At 39.5% G+C, this 22,924-nt stretch overlaps 1 protein-coding gene across 3 annotated transcripts in view; it reads left to right on the forward strand.

The window, feature by feature from the left end:
• The window catches only part of HTR4 (5-hydroxytryptamine receptor 4), a 497,831-nt gene that overhangs the window by 385,918 nt on the left and 88,989 nt on the right, over positions 1 to 22,924 (forward strand). The window contains exon 7 of one of the 3 annotated variants that reach the window (XM_075856616.1): positions 15,771 to 15,847. The exons of the other annotated variants lie outside the window; for them this stretch is intronic. Within the exon in view, the coding sequence (XP_075712731.1) occupies positions 15,771 to 15,831 (61 nt within the window). The 3' untranslated portion in view covers positions 15,832 to 15,847. The remainder of the gene's footprint in view (positions 1 to 15,770; positions 15,848 to 22,924) is intronic. 3 annotated transcript variants of the gene reach the window in all.

Genomic DNA, 22,924 nt, shown 5'->3' on the forward strand with positions numbered 1-22,924 from the left:
ACAAAAATATCACGTATCTATCAATCATAAGTGAAAAATGTTGACATTTCAAATAATAGGAAATAAATCTCAGATGGGCAAACCTGCGCCCCTCGACAGAAAGGCAACTGTAACACAACCATATATTAGTTCATACCAGTATTAGGCTATACAGTTATAAGCACTGCGCACCCATGGACCCCATAACTTCTCATAATTCGGAACCAAATTATCCTTGTATGCTACCATTTTCTCGTGGGAGCATGTACTATTAATATGAATAATGATTTATAAAAACACTTTTAAACAATATGTATTTGTTTTTGCTTTGCCACATTCCAAGAGTCATAACTTTTTATTTTTCTGTCGATTGTATCCATATGTGGGCTTGTTTTTTGCAAGATTAGGTGTAGTTTAATTGGTACCATTTTGGAGTACACTTTGTGATTAACTTTTATTATATTTTTAAGGGGGAATATTAAAAAAAGCAATTACGTTGTTGTGTTTTGCATCTTTGTAAGCCGTTGGCTATACGGTTTAAATAATGTGTTAACCTTATTGTTTGAGTTAAAACAATCACAGCGATACTATATATGTATATTTGTTTGTTTGTTTTTTACACTTCTGCATAATAAAAACACTTCTTATGGAAACCAAATAATGAATTCTGTCCAAATGGACAGTAACTTCAGGGGCTCGCTCTAGAAGCGGAATCCCTAGCCAGTGTGATCTAACTCCGGGGATTCCGCTCCTAGAAGGGAGTTCAGGTGGCGCTATCTACAGTAGGGGGTGAGATGCCATCTACATCGCGGAGGGTTGCTATCTGCAGGGGGGTGGCACTATCTACATCGGGGATGGGGAGAGGCGGGGCACCCTCTGGGATGGGACTCCTCGGCCAGAGCGCTGGCTGGGGATTCCGATCCTGGAGGGAGCTTAGGTGGCGCTATATACAGAGGGTGTTGCGGGGGTTGTGGGTGGCGCTATCTATAGTGGGGGGTATATTCCGGGGCTCTCAAAGCATGGTTAATAATATGGGAAAGCGGGGCCCTTTCCAAATATACATAAGGAGTCAAAGCAATACTCCATACCAATACTTAACCAAGTGTTTACACGCAAAAGTGGAGTTGAAAACATTTATCAATTAGCGTAAATACATTCACAGAAAAGAGGGTATGTCATTGAAAGGTGATCGTGAGTAGCTAAACCGTCACAAAATGCCAAATGAGCACCCTGCTAACTGTGGATATAATTAGAGTCCCAAACAAGGATATCATAAATAGCATGCCTTACCCATTTTACTAGGATGTGATCAAATGGCCCGGAAAAAAGAAAGCGCCTGTCACTGAAAACTGTCGGCGGCCGGCATTCGCGGGCTGCCGATAGATTACAAAGGAAACTTCCTACCCTCTGTCAAATCACTTAAATGCTGCAGTCACTTGATTGCAGCAATTAAGGGTTTCTAAATGGCCGGGATCAGAGGTATCTCCAATCCCCGCCGTTGCAATGAGAGTCCGGCTGTTAGTCACATCCGGGCTCACGCAACCACATGCATACACGTTGGAATGCAGGAAGGGGATTCTTCCCATGACGAGCATGTATGTGATAAAGCAGAAAGAGGTTAACGTACAAGTTAGCTTGTATTTATCAGGTCATCTCCAAATTTAGCATTTCAACTTCCATCTCTCAAAAATCTTCATAGAAGGAACAGGTTTTCTATTACATTTGCAACTATATATGACAAAATGTAATACATAGAAATTCCTTATCTACATTTTTTTTTCTCTTTCGCTTTTTATGATCATAAATAAAGCCCCCTGAATACCGTTTAGTAATCCGTCGCAGCAACCCAGTAAATATAAGTATACGTTAATGGTATATGTTTTTTAACATGGGATTCTACGGGCGACAGTTGGCATCTGTCGAAGGCAACTGTTGAAGGTATGTTTTTTTAAGATATTTAACATCTCGCACCATACATGTCGGGTTTAGGGAGAAAGTAAGGGAGGACACATCTGTATGTCTGGAATGCTCCTGGTGTATACACTGAACGTCGCCTAAGCTGCTATTGACCTAACGTGTGCCAAACATATGCAATTGTTCAGGTGGTACATGCACTGTTATTAGTATTCCGTCTGTCTTCTGGTTCCGTCTCTGCAACTCCGCTGTTTGCCACGTCTGAGCCTGTTGGCCCTTCTTTGTATTTATGGAATGTCCAGTTACCCCATTACATGTTTCTGCAGCCCTGTCCTCGTGGTGTTGTCACTGCTGCTTCTAGTTGCCAACTGGTTGCAGTCCAAGGATCCACTACCCAAGTTAATAAATTACTTTGCTTTATCCTGAAATCTGCTTATCTGTTTCTGTATCCGGTCGGTCTATAAAGCATTGTTACAAGAACTTGGCGACCCTGCTCTGTATTTTTACGTGGTCTGACACTTTGTCACTGAGTTTCTGTACTTCCTAAATGTTTCCACTTTGCAATAATACCACTCACAGTTGATCGTGGAATATCTAGGAGGGAAGAAATTTCACGAACTGACTTGGTGCAATGGTGGCTTCCTATTACAGTGCCACGCTGGAATTCAGTGAGCTCTTTTAAATGACCAATTGTTTCATAAATGTTTGTAAAGGTGACTGCATGGCTAGGTGCTGAGTTTTAAACACCTGTGGCAACGGGGCTGAATTCAGTGATTGAGGTGTGTCCCAATACTTTTGTCCCTATAGTGTATGTCTGCTGATCATTATTTAATCTGTCTCATCAGTGTAGGACATTGTTCATGAATGTTTACAAGTGCATTTCTAGGATACTGACAGATGAACGCCAGAAGAACTGCATAAGGACCTTGATTTTCTGAGAGAGACAAGTGCCTCAACAGAATATGTGGTAATATTAACAGCCTGAGTAGAGCTTCACGTTAATATGCCACTATGATATCAATTCTACTCATGTCATCTGGTGATAAAAAATACCAATGTTTGCTACTTCGTTATCTGACTTGTCTGAAACCAAGGCACACTCTCAGAAAACAAAGCCACAGTTAAAGGGAATGTGTCGCTATAAATTATAAAATAAAAAAAATTCAGTTAAACAATTCGTATTTAAGGGATTACACATTGTTTTAATTTTTTCACAAGTCAGGAAATATTATAAATTAGATTCTAATTTATAACATTTCCATGTGCTGGCCACTAGAGGGAGCAGTTCCCAAAATTGCAGCATGGTCACTGTGGTAAAGTAACCTCATTGATGCATACTTAAAATTTGGGGTGGACACACTTTCCTCTAGTGTCCTCACACAATCCCCCCTCCCTTCTTCTGGCTAGTGCCAGGAGAGGGAGGGGTTTGAATGTCTTCAAACCTCCTACACTGTGTGCCGCCATTTTCTGAGCGAATGCACAGTGGTAGGAGGATTAGATACAGGGCTCAGCAGACAGTATCACACGAACATACACGCACATAATACACACATCATACACGAACATAATACACACGAACATACACGAACATAAATTACCTGCTCTTGCCTCCGCTGGCCTACGTTCCTCTTCCCTGCGGCTGGAAATCATCTTACTGTCCGGCAGCGGCTTCCAGTCCACATGAAAATGGTGCCGGATTTCGCTTTACGAACGAGCTTCGTTTTGGTCTGTGTGGGAGCGGTGCATGTGCCGTTCCCACACAGACGGCGCACGCCACTGAGAATGGAACGGCTCCCGTTCACATTCTCTATGGGGTTGTATGTGCCGTATAGCATCTCCGTATGTGTCGTTAATCGACACATACAGATATGAAAAAAAATGGCAGTCCCCATAGAGAAGTAAAAGTCAGAAGACATTAAAAAGTAAAACATGACAACACAATTAAATAAAATTTTTGAAAATATTTTATTAAAAGCAATATGATAAAAAAAAAATAATAATTCATGACACCTTCCCTTTAAGCAATTTTTGTTTCCGGTTTTGGTGAGTACTGAATCAGGCATGAGAGTGGGATTTGGATTGCCTCCATGTGATACTAGTACCACTTTGTTTTCTTAATAGGTTATTATTGAGTGATTTAGATTGATTTCTGAGGCCATGGTAATTGCATGTAGCAGAGTCCAAGTTAAAACAATAACGAAATCCTGAACAATTCAGTCCTGTGTATGGGATATAGCCATGTAATGGCTTGGCACAGATGAAATGTTTGCTCATGAAGTCTATAAAACACGAGCGAGCAGGATGCTTTTCATTTGAATCTCTGACTAATCTTTTCTTCTCCGCATATTTCTCTACTGTTTGTTTTCTGTTTGAGCAGCAGGATTTGGACAGTGAAATATTTTACTTTTCATGCCAGAGCTGCCAGTTTGGATTGGAACTGAAGCAGAGAAAGCACGTACAGTGAGGCAGACCAAGAATTAATTTGCCTTGATTTTATTTAGTTCCACTCAGTGCTGAAGAAGTTAATTGTATATTGCTTTTTTTAGTATCACTCAGACAAGTTGGCAGGAAAGGATAGAAAAAGATTATCAACTTGGAGCAGCAGGTAGAAGAGATTTCATTTTTGTTCTCGTGTAATGGATTTCATGTGCGTCACTTAAACCTCACTGTTTATCTATTGTATCAAGCCCATTGTTCATACAAATCTATCCTTGTCCCCTGCTTCCATCTATGTATCATAAAGTCTTTAAATAATCACAAAAATTCCTTCCAAGACAACAATATCCTATACCTGGGTCAATGTGCCATATACCCATTGGTTGTATCAGAATAAACCTAGTAGCCAACTTGTTTCTACACAATGGGGACTATTGATTGCAACCTGAAAATGCTCCTTTCCCATTGTTTTCTTTCATTAGAAGAAATATTGGAAAATGTTTGAACAATGGCACATTGTATTGTTGCCTGGGGGAAATGTTCAAATTGTGATGCAATTGCTTGTAATTATTTTTACAGTCTGCTCTATTAGGAGTTAGCAATCTTGTAACGCTTCATAGCCTCAATTTATTTGTCTGTATTATTACACCTATTGTATATTAATGAGTCTTATTGTTGGAAATCTCTCATAATAATGTTGCGTGTTCTCCCGTGGCTCAGTAGCTCCGGTTACCATTGCCGATACTGGTTCTAGTTCTACGAAAACAAAATACAAACCGCTTGACAACTGCTATGCCAGTGACTGTCTCTTGTTTAGTGCCGTCATTTGTTACAATGTGCACACATAGCATATCTATGCCAGGAAAGGGTACCTGCTACTCAGGACTGGATTATAGATCATCCTGTAGGAGTTGGTTCAAAATCACCAAATGTATTAATTCATACGAAGATTTTATACAGATTGGGGCTATGTTCATCATGCTTTTGGTTAAAGTTTGGCGTATACAGATACGCCCACCCTTACTTTGTCCTGCATTAAGTTATTCAATTTGTCATGATGCCAATTCAATATATTGTCACGCCATTCAATAAAAGTATACGTTAAAAGTTTTTGCTTTTTTTAACATGGGAGTCTATGGGCGATGAATGGCATTCATCAGAGGAATCCATCGCAGCAACCCAGTAAAAAAAAAAATGTATACATTAAAGGTATATGGTTTTTTAACATGGAATTCTACAGGCGACAGTTGCCATTTTTTTTTTTTAAGATGTTTGTATAACATCTCGCACCATACATCTCGGGTTATGTCGGGTTTAGAGAGAACGTAAGGGAAGACACATCTGTATGTCAGGAATGCCCCTGGTGCATACACGGAACATAGCCATAAGCTGCTATTGACCAAACGTATGCCAAATATATGCAATTGTTCAGGTGGTCATGCACTATTAGTATTTTGTCTGGCATGTATGGATTGTAGTAGTGATTAGAAAAGAGTTTAGCATTTTCTGTTATTTTGCTTTAGTTCTAAAATATACAAATGTCTATAAACAAACTTTTTTAAACCAGTTGCCGACGCTTGACGTCTATGCTCATCATGAATGACTGGACGTTACACGCATCATGACTAGGGTGTCATGATAATCTCGTGGACGCGAAAAATACTCCTATGGGATAAAAAAATTAAAAATAAATTACATTAAAAAGGAATGTTAAATTTAAAAAATCAGTAAGAAAAAACAAAAACACACAGATGCACATTTTTACAATAAATAAACTCTATACCTCAAAATTCTATACACATATTTGGTATTGCTAGGACTGTAACAACCTGCACAACAAATTTATAATGTCATTTATACTGTTCAGAACTTAAAAGGAAACTTTTTCCAAGTTTTAATCTTTCTTCATTAAAATAGATTAGATAGCATGTTGGTAATGATGTCCTGCAATGCTGGGAATATTGAATAAGGATGAATTGCCTACGCGTTTCGAACGCTGCCTGCGTTCTTATTCATGGCTTGAGATGGATTGACTGACTGTGGATACTGTGTTTAAATGCCCATGGTAACATGTGTGATTTTAATTGCGTTCCAGGAGCCTGTGCTGTTGAAGCGCAAACCCGGACCTGCCTCTTCCACCCGAACATCCGGCACTCCGGTCCAACTGGTTCCGTGTTGTTGAGTATTATAGTATTATATTGTGGACTTCTGATAGTAAAATTTATTGAAATCATTGTATTTTTGTTATATTTTTACTATATTGGATGTTCTAGGTGATATTAAATTTAAATGTTCTTTTAGAAATGTTAGAAATGGCTTGTAAAACGCATTGAGTCAGCTGAGTGTGTATAGTAACTAAGTAAAGAAGAGGAAAGTTATTGTGAGTGATTGGAAGATTGTGACATTGTCTGCTAAAAAGCATATATATCTTTCTTGATGTTTTGATATATACTGCTATTAAAAACGTATTAAATTGGAGGTTGAGGTTGTGAATATCTTAAAAACCTTTTTGGTTAGGTGGAAAACTTGTAATTTTTCATATATCCACCTGTTGATTTATATTCTTTTATTTAAATTCGATGTAACTGATTTTTGCGTGCCTACGTGATTGTGTACTGCGATTTTCTGCAATAATGTATTTATTGTTGACACGAGAAAGTCTATGTTTTCTCTGTTTTCAATTGTGAAAATGCTGGAAATGTGTCTATTTTGTCTCTTTTGGTTGCATGTGTGAATGAAGACTAACAGGTTTGAAAAGTGGCTGTATATTTAACTTATATTAATAATATTTTATGTTTTTGTATACTTTCGATCTTGACACTTGGTCTATTGTTAATAAATATAGGGCTTTTTCTTGACTCTATTATATGTGTCTACTATGGATTTTTTCAATAATGGAACATGAGCTCCCTTTTTAAATTGAGACCCTCTGGAACTCTAGTTTTGAGGCGGAATATCCAATAAGCTTCCCTTTGAAGCATTATTTCTTTCATATTTCCTCCTCTTTTGGATTTACTAATTTTTTCGATTGCATAGCATCGGAAGGAGTTAATTGTTCTTTTGTGAAAAAGAGCAGATATTATTACAGCTAAAACAGGTAGAACCAACCTGCTAAATCAAACCAAAAAAGGCATGAAATTAGAACCAGATAAGCCTACCCTAGTTCTCCAACAAAGCAATCAATTTCAACAAATTATAAATAAATACCTACCCATTTTAATGGAAGACGATAATCTAAGATCTATTCTTAAAGGAGGATGCAGAGTAGTAGCCCGTAAAGCTCCATCACTGGGAAGCATTCTATCTCCATCCTTATTTCAATCTACAGAACCTAAAACCACTTGGTTGGAAAACAAAGGCTCATACAAATGTGGACAACATCCTTGTAAAATATGCTCTTATACCCACGTTTCAAAAACCTTTTCGAACTCAAACAATTCAGAGACATTTACCATACAAAATTACATTAATTGCAACTCAGAATTAGTAGTATACATAATAGAATGCACTGAATGTAATCTGAAATATGTAGGTTGCACAAGCCGTAAACTTAAAATCCGTATACTTGAACACCTAAGCTATATAAGAAATCCTAACATTCACAATATCTCGAATGCGGCAAGGCATTTCATTCATTTTCACAAAAGAACAATTAACTCCTTCCGATGCTATGCAATCGAAAAAATTCGTAAATCCAAAAGAGGAGGAAATATGAAAGAAAAAATGCTTCAAAGGGAAGCTTATTGGATATTCCGCCTCAAAACTAGAGTTCCAGAGGGTCTCAATTTAAAAAGGGAGCTCATGTTCCATTATTGAAAAAATCCATAGTAGACACATATAATAGAGTCAAGAAAAAGCCCTATATTTATTAACAATAGACCAAGTGTCAAGATCGAAAGTATACAAAAACATAAAATATTATTAATATAAGTTAAATATACAGCCACTTTTCAAACTAGCTTTCTGTCAACCTGTTAGTCTTCATTCACACATGCAACCAAAAGAGACAAAATAGACATATTTCCTGCATTTTCACAATTGAAAACAGAGAAAACATAGACTTTCTCGTGTCAACAATAAATACATTATTGCAGAAAATCGCAGTACACAATCACGTACGCATGCAAAAATCAGTTACATCGAATTTAAATATAAGAATATAAATCAACAGGTGGATATATGAAAAATTACAAGTTTTCCACCTAACCAAAAAGGTTTTTAAGATATTCACAACCTCAACCTCCAATTTAATACGTTTTTAATAGCAGTATATATCAAAACATCAAGAAAGATATATATGCTTTTTAGCAGACAATGTCACAATCTTCCAATCACTCACAATAACTTTCCTCTTCTTTACTTAGTTACTATACACACTCAGCTGACTCAATGCGTTTTACAAGCCATTTCTAACATTTCTAAAAGGACATTTAAATTTAATATCACCTAGAACATCCAATATAGTAAAAATATAACAAAAATACAATGATTTCAATAAATTTTACTATCAGAAGTCCACAATATAATACTATAATACTCACCAACACGGAACCAGTTGGACCGGAGTGCCGGATGTTCGGGTGGAAGAGGCAGGTCCGGGTTTGCGCTTCAACAGCACAGGCTCCTGGAATGCAATTAAAATCACACGTTACCATGGGCATTTAAACACAGTATCCACAGTCAGTCAATCCATGAATAAGAACGCAGGCAGCGTTCGAAACGCGTAGGCTATTCATCCTTATTCAATATTCCCAGCATTGCAGGACATCATTACCAACATGCTATCTAATCTATTTTAATGAAGAAAGATTAAAACTTGGAAAAAGTTTCCTTTTAATTATCTCAGCGCTGGATCCACCCACCCTTTCTCTACAAACAGCAAGTTTATCGTGTGCCGTCACGAGGACCCGAGCGCTAGGACTACTACCAAAAAATACAAGTCCAGTTAAAAGGTGAGCTGGAGACATCTCCCCAATTTCTGCTTGTTCATAACTTAGATGTGATCGATAACCGCTCGATCCTGCAGGTCTCGCTGACACTGAACCCATCAGTGCCGCTGACTTGATGGATTCAGGTATCCGCGCACGATACAGCTGTTCTGAATACAAAGCAGCTGTATCTCAAAAAGTTAAAATCATTTTTACTACAAAGTATTTAGAAAGTTGCACAAAACAAACTGATAGATCATGGTGACTTAAAAAAAATTTCTATGTTCAGTTCAATAGAGCTGGGGAGGGGCAGTCATTGCAGTCGTAATATGCACCCTAAAATGTGGCTATATCACAGCCATGTGAAACCAGCCAGGATATGTGTATAATCCTGTGGATAAAGAGTCTGATGTCCCTTTATTTATTATGAGTCCCTGAGTAAAGAGGGGAATTACACATCACATTGTTTTCCTCATTGAGCCACAAAATATAAATCCAATGCAAGGTGCATCTTGCATTAATGACACTTAGGTGCCCTTTCTGAGACACAAGACAGGGTACTGGGACATGGCATTTAAAATTACTTAGAGCCTACATCTCACCACTGAGGAATTATCGTATGTGCCAATTTCCTTCATTGGCTTTTCCCAAATATGCAGAACTAGATGCAGATCTTTGTCACTGTTTCTGGGATTGCTCCCGCATGCAACAATTTTGGAAATGGGTTAATAGTTTTGCTCTTACACACTTAGTCAACTTTGTGCCATTATCGCCTGCCTGGGCCACTTTTGGTTCTTTAGACTCCAATACTTCTTTGCGCGCCAAATAAAAATTACTTTTCATAATCTCTAGTGTGGCCGTAAAGCTATATTACAAGAATGGCTCTCGCCACAACCCCCAACCTTGAAATTATTCTTCCAAAATCTATCCTATGTTTTCAGGATGGATTGGGTGCAGGCTACCCTACATAAAGAACTCCAAAGTTAAAAAAAAAGTTTTCATCATGGGACACAAAGAATAAACAAAAACTCTGCACATGTTTCCAATATACCCCATGGTATCTTGAGCAAATGATAGCAGGTGATCCACCGATTAAATAAACGAACTTTGGTTGTGTTGCCAACATCAGCATATTCATTTTTGAGCTTTATCGCTTGACAAATTGTGACTTGCGTGTCCTTCTTAATCCCCCTTCCCCACCTTACATATCTTGCTGGTACTTGATGCTTTTGTATACCTTAATGATACTCTGTATGTGGTTTCCGAAGTGATTTGTGTCCCATAACATGGTACAACAGCGACACGAGTTGGTACCACCTCTGTTCTGATTGTAATGATGTCCTGATCTCCCGCTTCGTTTTTCTTGACAATGGAGATCACATGTACCCTATCTCTGTTCCCATTTACCCTTTACCATTTTGTTGCATTAAAAAAAAAAAAAACAGTTTTAGAACAATTTTTATTTTTTTTGTTGGGGACGACGACATATAGATCATGGATTAACTGTTATTTGCTTTTTTCGGAGGAATGGAAAAAACAGCAATTCCACCATTGTTTTGCTTTTCAAATTTACGCTGTTCACCGAGCTGCATAAATAACGTGTTAACTTTATTCTATTGGTCGGTACTTTTACGACAATACCAAATATATATCATTTTTTGTGTTTTACTACTTTTTGCACAAGAATAGCAAATTGCATGGAAAAAAAAAGTCCCCTGCTTAGTATACCAAATTATTTTTGCCTGTCAGTGTGAGGGTATGTGCACACGATAACTGCATTTACGTCTGAAATTATGGGGCTGTTTTCAGGAGAAAAGAGCTCCGTAATTTCAGACGTAATTGCATGTACTCGCGTTTTGCGTGGCGTCCATTACGGACGTAATTTGGAGCTGTTCTTCATTGGAGTCCAATTACGTCCCAAGAAGTGTCCTGCACTTCTTTGATGAGGCTGTTATTTTACGCGCCGTCTTTTGACAGTGACGCGTAAAATTACAGGTCGTCGGCACAGTGCATCAGCAAACCCATTGAAATAAATGGGCAGATATTTGCCGACGTATTGGAGCCGTGTTTTCAGGCATAATTTAAGGAGTAAAACGCCTCCATTACGCCTGAAAATAGGTTGTGTGAACTCAGCCTAAAACTGACAGGCAATCTATTAGGCCATGCCTTTGTCAAGGGCCTAATAGACATTGACATGGGGACTTTGTTAGGGGTGTCCTAATGGGGAAACAGAGAGAGCCCCCTAGCTGTTTAAAGGCCCTTTTACACAGGCCAATTATCGGTCATATGATCGTTCAGAGAACGCTCGTTGCCGATAATTGTTCTGTGTAAACAGGGCAGCGATCAGCAGATGAACGAGCATACGCCCGATCATCTGATGATCGCATCGTTTTAAAAAGGTAAAATATTATCGTTTTTCGGCAGCACATCTCCCTGTGCAAACAGGGAAACATGATGCCGACATGATGATAAGTACGGGCCGTGTAAGAGGACCTTTAAACTCCTTAGATGCTGCTGTCGCTGTTGACCGTGGAATCTAATGGGTTAAACGAAGTTATCTTCGATCCCGGGCAATTGTAGTATATACTGTAGCAGGTGTGTAGTACAGCAGGCACCCACTGATGATGGCGGGGCACAACATAGTTTGTCAAATTTATTAGAACTTTGCAGATGGTATTATAGATCTGACACAACTTGCTAAGCCTGTTAGACACGTTTCTTTTTTACACCAGCTCATTGGTGACTTACAATTATACTAGTAATCTGCAACAATGTGTCACTGTTAAAGAGGCTCTGTCACCAGATTTTGCAACCCCTATCTGCTATTGCAGCAGATCGGCGCTGCAATGTAGATAACAGTAACGTTTTTATTTTTAAAATACGAGCATTTTTGGCCAAGTTATGACCATTTTTGTATTTATGCAAATGAGGCTTGCAAAAGTACAACTGGGCGTGTTTACAGTAAAAGTCCAACTGGGCATGTATTATGTGCGTACATCGGGGAGTTTTTACTTCTTTTACTAGCTGGGCGTTAGGAATGGGAGTGTATGATGCTGACGAATCAGCATCATCCACTTCTGTTCGTTAACACCCAGCTTCTGGCAGTGCAGACACACAGCGTGTTCTCGAGAGATCATGCTGTGACGTCACTCACTTCCTGCCCCAGGTCCTGCATCGTGTCGGCCACATCGGCACCAGAGGCTACAGTTGATTCTGCAGCAGCATCAGCGTTTGCAGGTAAGTAGCTACATCGACTTACCTGCAAACGCCGATGCTGCTGCAGAATCAAATGTAGCCTCTGGTGCCGATGTGTCCTCGCTCGTCCGACACGATGCAGGACCTGGGGCAGGAAGTGAGTGACGTCACAGCGTGATCTCTCGAGAACACGCTGTGTCTCTGCACTGCCAGAAGCTGGGCGTTCTGAAGAGAAGTGGATGATACTTCTATACACAACGCCCAGCTAGTAAAAGAAGTAAACACGCCCAGATGTAACACACATAATACACGCCCAGTTGGACTTTTACTTTAAACACGCCCAGTTGGACTTTAGCAAGCCTCATTTGCTCTTATCTACATTGCAGCGCCGATCTGCTGCAATAGCAGATAGGGGTTGCAAAATATGGTGACAGAGCCTCTTTAAACTGAAAATATAGGTTTTAAAAATAGACATAAGGCCCTTTTACACCGGCTGACAATCGGCCAGTGCAGCAAGCGCCGATCAACGAGACATTGTTAATCTGTGCTCGTCTGCTCCTGTCACACGGAGCTATGGATGGGGACGAGCGGTCGTTACTCCGATCGCTCGTCCCTATACATTATGATCATGTCGGCAACGATAATATTTGACTTTTTTAAACCAATACGACCAGCAGATGATCGAGCATTTGCTCGTCCATCTGCTGATGGCTGCCCTGTTTACACAGGGCAAATATCAGCAACGAGGGTTATATAAAACGCTTATTTGCACGATAATCGCCCAGTGTAAAACACCCTATAGAGACACAAACCAATAAGGGCATCGATGTGTTTCACACAAATATTAGCATGTGCTCTGAATCGCCTGTATTTCTGTCGGTTGCTAATGGCAACAAAAATACAGGCAGTTCAGAACACAAGCTAATATTTGCGTGAAACACATCGATGCCCTTATTGGTTTGTGTCTCTATGTTTGGTTCTATTTTGCCTATATGGATTTAACTCTGGTCCTATTATTTTCATGGATTATTAAAAGCTATATTTAAGGTTTGACATATTAAGTGATATTCTAGGTACTTGCAGACCATATTTTTCTCCATTCAGTGAACTATAAATCTGCAATAAATATGCATATACATAGTGCATTATAAGACTCCTCTTAGGCGGGTCTTTCTCTTTGACACTTTTTAAAATTGTCCAAGTAGGAGAAGGTAATTTGGCACGCCCCATGTTTTCAATTTTTTGGGTTCAGTTTGCTATATCAATCTGATGCATTTTGCTTAGTAAATCTCTCAGAAGTGAGAACACAACAGTCTCAGTGCTTGTGAGATTTTAGAGCCTTGAGACTCATCCACTCTAGCTCTTTGCATTTTGAAACACAAAAATTACAGATATAGGGTGCTGTAAGTGAATATTACAGTTATTGTAGAAAACATAAAAATAAAGGACCAAGATCTGGCTCCACATGAGGTACAATTAGCATGAACATGAGGACCTATCAATCATTTAATAAAGGCTCTCACATATGAGGACTGCTTTTTGCAGCTGTAACAGAAGGTACGTCTGTGTAGAAAGCCACTCTGGACCTTTGTAAAAAAAAAAGTCTTTACTGCGCCTTACTGGTTTGGCAGCTGTGTGGCAGGCTTTCTCCTAATGGAGTAACATGATGGAATTTCCACTGTTACCACAGACAACGGAGTAGGGTCTGGCTCGCACAATCTGTGAGGTAATCTGTTGGCTATAGATAAATGAGAAAGCAATGAGTTCATTTGCCTCAGAGATAACATAACTAAGCTCAAACAAGTTTCTGAGGTGTTTATATGTTGTGAACCAATAGTGGAGCAAACGATCTGTTAACAGACTTATAGAAATGCATCTTTCATGTTCAAACGAACTCAGACCCTTTCAAGTTATACATGTCTATTTTGGGAAGACAAAATTAAAAAGGAAAGAGGCCTGTCTCATAAGCTGACGTCACATATTAACAGAGGTGCAGGGTCTGTCTAACAAGCTGAAGTCACATATTATCAGAGGTGCAGGGTCTATCTCACCAGCTGCACTCACAATATCAGAGGTGCCGGGTCTGTTTCACCAGTTGAAGTCCAATATTATAAGTCACAATGAGTCCTACAATGATAATCCTTTTCTGAGGTCTGACCTTAAAGCTAAACATACTGTTTGTCATAAGGGTCTTATTTTCTACATGAATAACAGTGTCCATTGTGCTGCGCACTTCCCTTAGTCCATTCCATATTCAGAGCTTGGGAGGGCCTTACATTTAGCATGGCCCTTTCCAGGCACCTTACCGGTTTCAATAATTTCCTTCTCTTCCTTCCTGCATTAACCAGGGGTAAATAATTTTTGGTGGAAATATCCCCATATAAACTGACCTAGCTTCTTGCGCTCATCATTTCTGATCCTCAGAGGGATTTACATATTGCATAGCCCTTTCCGGGCACCTCGCATGCTGCAGGGTGTCATGGCTGTAGTTCACCTCACAGGTAGTTCACCTATATGAGTAGGAGACAGGCATTAAGAGAAATTAATAAGAAATAAATCTCTGTCCTGAGTGATAAACACCACCATGCAGGTGATGAAATGAGAAGTAAATAGATAAAACTGAATATTAACGGTGATGTAAAATATATTCGTCAGAAGAGAAGTTCAGTTACACAGGAAAATCTCTCAGCAAACCAAAGAGTACTGTTGGACTTAAATTTCACATTTCCCAGGATTATAGAAAGAAACTGACGAGAATGCAGCCCCTACTTACTATTTGTAGTAGTCTTTGAGAGATTTGGTGCTCTTTTGTGGTAAAAACCCACAGAACTTGCTGCTCTACCTGGGAACACATCTGTATGTGAAGCCACCTGAACAAAATGTGAGGTAAAGCCCAGCCTGGGGAGCACTTGATGAGCGGAAGCCCCGCCAAAACCAGGACTTCACCTGAAGCCATGATTACATGCACAGTAATGAATCCAGTCACTTTTCAGATGGTATTTAGGAGGCTAGTTGCCCGTACCGATCAGCTGTTGTGGGTGGCTGTCTCCAGAAAAAAAAAAGGTTATGCTAATGACCTTGGTTTACTAGTCTATGTAACCAGTCTGCTATTTCTATGATGTTGCTAGGGCATCTCTGAGTATGTGTGGAAGCAAAGTTATCGATACCATCATTTTGTATCAGTCGTATTGTGTTACTATTATCCCCTTTAATGATTCCCCTTATATTAATGTCTGTCTTTCTTCTTCTTCCCAACCCCTTTGTTTTCACCTGTCCTCTCTCCTCTTCGCTCTTCTCTCTTCCCCTCTACATATAAAGTGGCTGTTCCTCTATCTCCAAGTTTCTACTGCTCTTCTGCAATAGACCAGTTCCTGTGTGAGTTCTAAACATGCACTGTAAGTCTTTTTGCAGCCTGCTTTTGTAATTACGTGCTTTATTTTGGCTGTTGATATGTCTTGTCTGTTTTTACCCATTTACTATGGTCATTTATGTCTCAAAGGTATTGATGCTTGTGGTTTGATCTATGTTGTTCTTGCAAGCAAAACAAAGTCAAATGAGTTGTGCACAAATGGATAATACCTATGCCTACAACATAGAATGCGTGAAAGTATATGTACATATTGGTTAATCTTTAGTGCAGACACCCAATCTTATTAATTTGTCCAAAAAAAAATATAGAAATGTAGAAAGGCCCGTTAATGTACATAAAAAAATAAAAAAATAAAAATGACTATCAATACCATCCATATCGAGAAGAGGAAATTTGATCTCTTCTGATTTTTGTCAGGTGCAGTGTTTTGCAGTATGTTTATATGTGTGAAAATTATGTATTTAATGATTTTAATCCAAATGAGGTCTCATGACCACATTGCACCTAAAAGAAAACAGAACAGGAGTAAGGTATTAACCCCTTCCCGACATGTACGGTAGAAGGTAAAGGGGGAAGTATGGAGCGCGCTCACAGGCTGAGCCTGCTCCATATGCTGAGGGTGTAATCCTTTTAAATAAAAAAAGATTATACTCACCTCCCCTCGCACTCCAATAGCAACACGTTCCTGCTAACCTGGCTGGTCGTTGTGCAGTCAGCCTCCTGTTGTGACGTTTTGCATCGGTCCCGGCTAACGCACTCCCATAGCAATGCATACACACAACATAACCCTAAGGGTATGTTCACACAGGGCGGATTTCATTGCGAAAATCTGCAGAGTATTATAGTAGCAGCAAAGTGGATGAGATTTGAACAAATCTCATCCACAAGCTGCAGAAAAAATCCGCTGAGAAGCCATTTCTAAATTGACCTGTAGTGCATTTTTTAAATCCGCAGCATGTGAATTTATTCTGCAGAATCGCTGCTCTTTTGTTGCGCATTTTCCCAATTATATTCAATGCGGAGGTAAAACCCGCGATAAACAGCCAATCTTGCTTTTTTTGCAGCGCAAAAGTCACAAATCATAAAAACACAACCCTTTTTTTATGCGTGGTCATAGTGATGCATTCCTCTGTTTTTCGTGCAGCCCACCCTCCTGGGATGACACTGCTGCAGTGGTCACATGTGCTGCAGCGTCATCCCAGGAGACCGAGCTGCACGGAAAACTCGTCGCTAGGACAACGCCCGAGGGTAAGTATTAACTTTTTGTTTTTTTGAGCACTGCTCTCCGAGGAAATTCAGGCAGAAAAACTGCACCAAAATTTGTTGTGTTTTTTTGGCTGGAATCCCTTGTGGGTCTTAGGACGGATACGCTGCGTACTTTTACACAGCACATCCTCCCTGGGTGAACATACCCCAATACCAACTTAGTTAATCAACTTGGATTTGATCAGTATTAGTGTTTTATTGTATGTTAGAGGCACACAGGAGCCGCAGTCAGCCGAGCCATCAGTCCAGCTGACAGACATATTCATATTACAGCGGCGCCAAGCAGCTTTTATGTAAGGTGGATACATAGAAGCTGCAGCGCTAATCAAATGTAATAAATATCTATTATAAAAATTTTAAAAAAACACTAAACACATACATTATATAAAAAAAACATTTAAAAATAGGCTAAAAAGGTTTGCATAGCCTTTAACTACATGTTCTGTGGTGGCCAAGTCAGAGCCTAGACCTCAATACATTTAAACAAGTTATCTAGCCTGTAGCATCCCAAGTTCTGTACTCCTGGCATCACCGCCTAGCAATGGGAGCCATCATGCCAAGAATACGGCAAGTGAACACTAAGGCCTCTAATTGGCTGCAGCTGTCACTTGCTGGCCACTTGTGAACAAAGACCAGCATTGTTTCTTTGAAGACATTCCAGTGAATCTTTGGTTTTATATTATTTTGTCTTGCTAGAATCTTTCCCCAACTCACATCTCTTGGAAACCTTACCAGGTTTTCCACCAGAAATTCTGCTATTCTACTGTACTTCAGTAATTTTACCCCCTACCTACCTACCCTCATAAGTCTTCCATACCCTTCTGCAGAGAATCACTATCTCTGAATGTTGCTGTAGTCCCCATACTTTACTGTGCAGATGGGATTTTGGTGTGTAGTATTCAACTTGTTCTTGATTTCTGAGTGTCTTACATAATTTTTTGGCAAACTGGATTTTTTTTTTCCCGCCAATCAGCAGTGGTTTAATGTACAACTTGTATTTGTATCCGGCTAAAAGTTGTCGTAGTTCTCTTGTTGGCCTTCCTCACTAGTGCCTTCCTTGTCTAGTCACTCTGCTTTTGGGGAAAGTCTTCTATAGAGATTTACAGCTGTAACACTTAACGTTTTAATGGTTTATCTATACTCAACGGAATATTCAATGATTTTGTTTTGCCATCAATTAACCCCGTCATTGCGAAAAAAACAAAAATGCAGTAGTTTTTAAAACATTAAAAAAAATTGTGATAAAGAAAAGCCACGGAACCTTCACGTTTAAATACACCTTAAAACCAAATGGATGTTTCAGTAAAATGGATTAAGTCGACCAAGATTGGTGAATAGTTATGCATTCAGTTTGTGTTTACCCCTACCCACACCTAAAGTAATAGTAAATCAAAGGCTTGAGGTAGCTCAGGCGCCTATACAGAACCATTATGTCAACGTCATTGATCGGACACAGCCACTGTACCCACGTGATCAGGTTAACCCTTTTAATGCCGAAAATCAAACCTGATGGCAATATTGTACAGAGAAAAAAAAACTGTAGTATGAAGAACCTGACATAGGTCCTCAGGATTTTAAAACTGTGCAAAATCACATGCAGGTGCGCTGTGGCACCAACATATAAACCCAGACTTGAAAAGGAAAAAGTTCAAAGGGTAAATTTGTAATATGCACTGTTTATTATGGATTTTATTTATTTTTTAACTGAAAAAAAAAAGATCAAGGAAATAGGTTTATATCCAAATTGGCAGTTTTACTATGAATATAAGGCCATGTCTTTTTGTATGTTATTGATAATTGTAACATGGCAATCATTCTTAGCTGTACGTTTGTCTACTGTCAAGATATATTGATTAAACATCGCTCTATTGTGCATTTTTCAAATAATAGCTTAGAAATCCATTGTACAGTAGGTAAGACATGATGACACATCATCACAATTTCATCATTTTCTCTATATTATACCTCCGCCTACACTGCAGCCTTTCATATTATCTTGGTTATTTATTTTATTAAATTTAATTTGCAGAAGAAACATGCACAGATCTGCTAAACAAATTGCAGTCATAATAAGATATTAAGGCATTAAATATATAGCTCAACAAATCAGTAATATTCCAAGTTTTATAAGGCCCTGTTAACATCTCCGTCGGAGACTCTGTAAGGGGAATCCGTCACAGATCCTGTTTTAGGGCCTGTTCACATCAGCGTTTCTGTTTGCATCACCATTGTGAAAGGGTTCCGTTGTTTTGATGGAATCAATAGCTCAGTCGACTGCGCTATTGATTCCGTCCATACAAATGTAAACCTTACACAACGGTGACAAACGTAAACCATAAGCAACGAAAGCATTACCATTGAAATCAATGGTGATGCAAACGAAAACCTGTGGTTTCCGTTTGCCTTTCCGTTGAGGGGTTCCTCTGACGGAAGTGTCAGACGAAACCCCTCAACGGAAACCAATAGCGGAGTCGACTACGCTATTGATTCAGTCGGAAAACCGGAAACCAGCCGGAATGGTGACGAACGGAAAGCATTAGCGATGTTTCCGTCACCATTGAGATCAATTGTGACTGAAACGGAAACTGTGCTGTCAGTTTCACTTTCCGTTGCGGGGTTCACCCGACGGAACCCCGCAACGGAAATGAACGGTGATGTGAACAGGCCTTGATGTGAACCCAGCCTTTGCCAGACAAAATAGTGCAGCATGCTGCGCTATTACGTCTGGCAAAATGACAGAAACCATGACGTCGGGCACCATTGCTTTCCGTCATGCAACGGATCCAGAGATTCCGGTATTCTAATTGTTCTGCTCCTATGAGCAGAACAATGGAAGATGTGAACGATACCGAATACGTATAAGTGCCTGGAGCGTTTTGACATGTAAATATAATTATCATAAGATTTGTAAACCTACAACTATACCTATTTATGCTAAATCTGTATAAGGAATTTATCTAAGAAAACCGGTAATATAAGCACGCACAGAACAGTCTACACATTTTTATAGTGAAACATGCAGTAATTATTGTGCTATAATGTAGCACTATAACGTGGACCTAATACATAATTTTCTGGCTTTTCTTTGTATAGACAATGTTAACGCTGTAGCTGCTTTTCTAAACTCCCACTCACTGCGTGGGATCATACCTCATTATGGCAGATCTCCCTGTCAAACATTCTTCTTTCCTCTCGCTAATCTCAGTGGGACCACCGTTCATAAAAATAATTTACTTCTGCACCCTTTCACAGAATCCCTATCATAAACATCATTCAAGAAGGAACCCAAGCTGTGACTGGTGTGACTACAATTATATACAGCAACTACTGGAATGTAACCTGTACAATATGGTACTGAATAGGAAAAATGACCCATACAATCACACTCAGGTGATAGGAATTTTGTATGTTTGGTCATACAGCAACAAAATAGATTGACTCGGTATACTAGAAGTGTTGTACAATAAATCCAGCAATTGAACCAGGAAGCCAATATAGAAGCAATCTCATTTGTCACATTCATTAGGTGCAAACACACAATCTAGCTTTACCAGTCGACCACACTGTCCCTCATGCACTTTTCCTGCCTGTAACATTCCAAGTTCCCCTCATGCACATAGTGTTAATTTTGCTCACTGTATAGTGCAATGTTTTTTCATTAAAAAAAAAAAAAAGCATTGCTGGCATTAAATTCTCCCCATTAGGCATTTACAAGAATGTGAACAAAACCTTTGTCTATGGCTAAAGCTGCTCAATAATATCAATATATAGAGTATATAGAATATATACTTAAGACACCCAAATGCAGACACTAGCATCTGTAGTTTGTGGCCGAAGCAACGCCAATGGTGGTGTGCATGAGGACTAATAGTGACTCTATAATAACATATTGGATGTTGCTTTGTGTGTTTTTGTTTGTGTAATTAAGTCTAGAAATGCCCTGTGTAAATGTAAGAAGCTTGTTTAGAAACGAAGGATAGGACTACACAATCCATAGAAATGCATTAAGTTGCAACGTTTTTGCAAATTGTGCTTCTGCAACTTTGGTGCAATTAGGCCACGATCACACGTGGCAGAATTTTTCCACTGCAAATGTTGGTGCAGATTCAGGGCAATTACGCCACGCCTCTGCACCAACATTTGCATATTTGACAGGTAATTCAGATGTTGCAGATATCACAGTGGACTTGCCACAGATTTCAGTTTTTGCATTGCAAAGGCTGAAATCCACAGTGAAATTCCGCTTCTGCTCTGCAACATAATGTGCATGCTGTGGAGGGAAAATTCAGCACCGCAGCCTGATTTCCGCACAGTTATTTTCCACAACGTCTGAACTAAGTTTCCTAAAAATGTATAGAAACAAATGTAAAAAAGGCTGCTGCAGAATTCCACTGCGGACTGTCCGCAGCGGAATTCAACAGCAATTCCGCCATGTCTGAACGTGGCCTTAGAAGTCACATAAATCTTGTCTCTGTTTTTTCTGTGGATACTTTAGTTGCATGACCAAAGTCACTAGCGATTGTGAATGTGTAAACAGATTAATACACACATACAGAGTAGGTCAAGAGATTTCCGCTTGGGAACTGAATTAATAGGGTTAAACATTACAATCTTGTAGAACTGCACATAGAGAAACTAAGGCCTCATGCACACGACCGTAGCTGTGTGCATGGCCCGAGATTGCGGCACGGACGGTCGAGGAGTTTCACCCATGGTCCACCCACAAATCACGGATTTTGTACACATAGAATTCAATGAGCCTGGACCGCAAATGCGGCCAGTAATAAGACATGTTTCTATCTCACGCTCCAGGCCAGTGCACGGACCGTGGAAACCACGGTCGTGTGCATGGGCCCATAGCAATGAATGGGTCCGCAAGTCACCCGCAGATTTTCGGGTGAATTGCGGACGCAAAAACACGTTCGTGTGGATGATGCCTAAGTAATACCATTTTTACTGGTGTAATGGAGAACCCCTGGTGTTCCTTAGAACCTGGCTAGGGCTTCCTGGAATAGGCTTGGCTAGTTTAAAAATTTCCCTAGGATGTGTATATTTCCCTGATGGCAAAAAGCTTGTCAATTACTAGATACATAGCTGCATCAAGAATCTAATTTTCTTTCCATGTTGATACAAATTAATACAAAACCCCTGTGAGGTAGATACTAATGTTTCCTGATTAAAGGAGAAAGATGCAGTTAGTTTATGACTATGGATGATGAAAGTCTCAAATTAAATTAGGACCCATTTCACGTTTTCTATAGAGCTCCATGGATACCTGTTACATCCTTGCTGTGTGCATTATCCCTCTACTGTGGCATTGCTTTTTGCATAATTCCTGTGCTGTGACATCGTTGTGTGATCTGTCCCTGTACTGTAACATCACTGTTAGTATAATTCCAGTGCAGTAACTTCACTAAAGTAGATTATGCTTGCACTGTGACATCACTGTGTGAATTATCTTTATGCTGTGACATCACTGTGTATTATTTCTCTACTGTGACATCACTATGCACATTATCCTATTACTGTGGCATCCCTTTGCTCATGATTCTATGTTCTAACTTTACTGATTTAATTATCCCTTTATGCTGTGACATCACCATGTGTATTATCTTCATACTGTGACTTTGTGCATTATCCCTGTGCTGTGACATCAACTTGTGCATTCTCCCTGTGCATTAGGGAAAGACAGGTGGCACAGAGTAAAGAACAAAGTAAGCATAAGCTAAAGTGGTTAATGAGAAGTGGTGCATTTTAACCCTTATAAGTGAATTTAACAAGTTAAGCGCGTGACCGTACCCTCAGGGTATGTGCACACGATGAGAGGCTTTTATGT

Source organism: Rhinoderma darwinii, chromosome 3 (assembly GCF_050947455.1).
Source record: "Rhinoderma darwinii isolate aRhiDar2 chromosome 3, aRhiDar2.hap1, whole genome shotgun sequence".
Lineage (NCBI taxonomy): Eukaryota > Metazoa > Chordata > Amphibia > Anura > Rhinodermatidae > Rhinoderma > Rhinoderma darwinii.